The sequence below is a fragment of the Triticum aestivum genome, chromosome 7A (genome assembly GCF_018294505.1).
Source record: "Triticum aestivum cultivar Chinese Spring chromosome 7A, IWGSC CS RefSeq v2.1, whole genome shotgun sequence".
Classification (NCBI taxonomy): Eukaryota; Viridiplantae; Streptophyta; class Magnoliopsida; order Poales; family Poaceae; genus Triticum; species Triticum aestivum.
This window is the reverse complement of record NC_057812.1, coordinates 17,489,383-17,492,299: the sequence shown is the minus strand read 5'-3', so window position 1 is coordinate 17,492,299 and position 2,917 is coordinate 17,489,383. Positions and strand designations below refer to the sequence as shown.

Below are 2,917 nucleotides of genomic sequence, written 5' to 3'. Positions count from 1 at the left end.
TTAAACCGGGGGCACACGAACCACAGCATGCAGGTACAGGTTGTTCTTCCGTCGGACGGTGAGGCCCATTTCCTCTGTCATGTCCATCCCATTTGGTTTCACCCCTATTGGCAGCTCCCAGTCGAAGTGGTAGAGAAGTGCGGCCAGCACAATCTCGATGCTAGCCTGGGCAAACATCATGCCAGGGCACATCCTTCGACCTGCCCCAAATGGTATGTACTCAAAGTCTGTTCCTTTGAAATCAACCATGCTAGATTCAAACCTCTCTGGCTTGAACTCCTCGGGGTCTTCCCAGTGCTTAGGGTCTCTTCCGATTGCCCATGCGTTCACCAACACCGTGGTGCCCTTGGGGACGTCGTACCCAAGGATTTTGCAAGGCTCCCTAGCCTCCCTAGGGAGAAGCAACGGTGCAGCTGGATGAAGCCGCATTGTTTCCTTGATGACGAGTCTGAGGTACTTGAGATTGATCAAGTCATCCTCGGTGACCTTAGGCTTTCCTTGGAGGTTGTTGCGTACTTCAGCCTGTGCCTTCCGCATCACATTTGGGCACCTCATGAGCTCTGACATGGCCCATTGGAGAGTGGTTGCTGATGTCTCGCTTCCGGCACCAAACAGATCCTGCAATTTCCGATTTGATGAAATTTGGAGTTGCTACCTATTCTTGGCAGTTTTGGATTGTCACCCATATGCAGTGAGATATTCAGTAGCAAATCCTCGAGTAACAGAGAATATAACATATAACAATTCTTGGATTCTGTCTGACTAAAGAAAAAACAAAAGGAATTAAGAGGCACTTGTGTCTTGCTAACTACTCTCTTGTTTCAAAATACTTAACCTTTCTGTTTTACGGCAACTACTCCAAAGTTTTAAAATACTTGAACTGCTTTAATATATGTTGGTCAATTGTTTTGGTTTGACTCAAATTATGAAAGGAATTTTAACATTGATAATACACTGAATCAATCACGAAATGAACTTGCGAAAAAATGTATAATTAGTTTTGTTTAATACTGCATATTTTCGACTGCGAGGTGGATGTGGTGACTGGTGAGTAATCTCCAAACCATTCGAATTTCAAAAAATATGGCATATTTCTTACAGAACTCTGGCCAAGGTATAACAACTTGAAGAGAGGAGGCAGAAGCTAAGAAATTGTAGTACTTACAAGTATAACTGCTTTGATCATTCCCATGGTAAGAGGCACATCGAGGCCACCTTCCTTGCGTATCCTCAGGAGCGCGTCCACTAGGTCCTCTCCTTCCTCCATGGCACTGTTCACCGAGGCGGCGGTGGCCCTCTGCTCCTCATGTTGCTTGATCGTGTACTCCATGAGCTCGAAGCTCTTGCGGTGGTACTCCTCGGCCCGCCTGGCCGTGCCGCTGATGAAGCTCGCGAGCCACGACGATGGGAATAGATCGCCGAGGCTGAACCCGCTGGCAATCTTGACACCATCCTCGAGTGTCTGCAAGAACTCCTCACACCTCTTGAACCTTTCCCCGATCATGGCGCGCACCGCGAAATCGGTGATGAGGACGGCAATTTGCTCGCTCGCGTTCACAGGCTCCATGGGCGGCGCCACCGCGATGGTGGCTACGAGTCGGCTGACCTCGTCCTCCCGGATGTGGCGGAATGACTGCACGCGGCGTGCGCCGAGAAGCTCTAGGATGCAGATCTTGCGGAGCTGCCACCACAAGGGGCCATAGGGCGCGAATACCAGCCCTTCCGAGTTCATGATCTTCATGGTGGGGCTCCACGGCCGCGTAGCGAAAACGACGTCGTGCGTCCTCATGATCTCGCGGGCAGCCTCCGGGGACGTGGCCACCATCACCGGCACCTCGCCAAGCTTGAGGTACATGAGAGGCGCGTCGAGCCGGTGAGCGAGGTCGGCCATGACATGGTGCATGAGCGGGTTGCCGGCAAGGTGATGAAGGCTGCCGATGACAGGTAGCCGCCACGGACCGGGTGGCAGACGCAGGCCGCCATTGCCGCTGCTATGCTTCCCGTTGAGCTTGAAGAGAAGAAGAGGAAGGAGGAGAGCCAAGAGAAGGCAGAGGTAGTACGCCCACTGCTCCATGGAGAGGTCTCGCGTGTTGAGCTAAGGCGCAGTGTGGTAGAGTGGAGGTGATGCTGCACTCTGAGTCTCTGACTCGAGGGCCTGATCTTATATAGTACAAAGTAGGTACACCCGGAGTAGAAAATCCTATATCTATTAGTAATTTAATACGTAGGTTTTAATAGATTTTCGTCTCTAGCTGTAGGGAGAGCACAAGTGTTACAGAACAAGCTGACGCACAATCAAATTTGAATGCTAGCTGTAGCTAAGACTTTTCTGATCCGAGGTTAGTAATTAATAGGCTTTCGTCTCCGGCTGAAGGATGGCAATGGGTACCCATTACCCGCGTACCCTGCGGGTAAAAACCCTATTAGGGTAAGGGTATGGGAAGAAAATTTACTCATGGGTAATTAAACGGGAAAATATCATACCCATCGGGTACAGAGGGTACGGGTATGGGATCATAAAACCCATGCCCGCGTACCCATGTACCCATCTAAAATGTTGACAAATGGGTTTACTTTATTATCCTAATGTATCAATTTTCCCCTCATAATCGCGCTAGGTAAAAACTTTAATGTGTAGTCAAATCATCTTTATAATTTATCATGATTTTATGAACTTAAAGTGTACGCCTATGTGTTGTTATTTATAATTATGTGGTGTTGTTTAACATTTTTATGTGTCACTTTATAGGCAAGTAATTTTGTTTATGAGAATGTGTTGTTGTTAAAATATGTTGTTTAAAATGTGTTGCTATTAATATTTTATGATTATATGTTGCTTTTTACAACTATTTTCAACTCAATTGATGTGTTGTAAACGCGGGTATTTTTACCCGTGGGTACCCATATACCCTGTCGG

At 47.9% G+C, this 2,917-nt stretch overlaps 1 protein-coding gene across 1 annotated transcript; it reads right to left on the bottom strand.

Moving 5' to 3' along the window:
• Positions 1-2,074, bottom strand: LOC123147502 (desmethyl-deoxy-podophyllotoxin synthase-like). The gene is made up of 2 exons (XM_044566773.1): positions 1,166-2,074; positions 1-618 (listed from the first exon to the last, which is right to left on the bottom strand). The coding sequence occupies exons 1-2, from the start codon at positions 2,072-2,074 to the stop codon at positions 1-3; spliced, it is 1,527 nt and encodes a 508-aa protein (XP_044422708.1).
• Between the last annotated feature and the right edge of the window lie 843 nt (positions 2,075-2,917).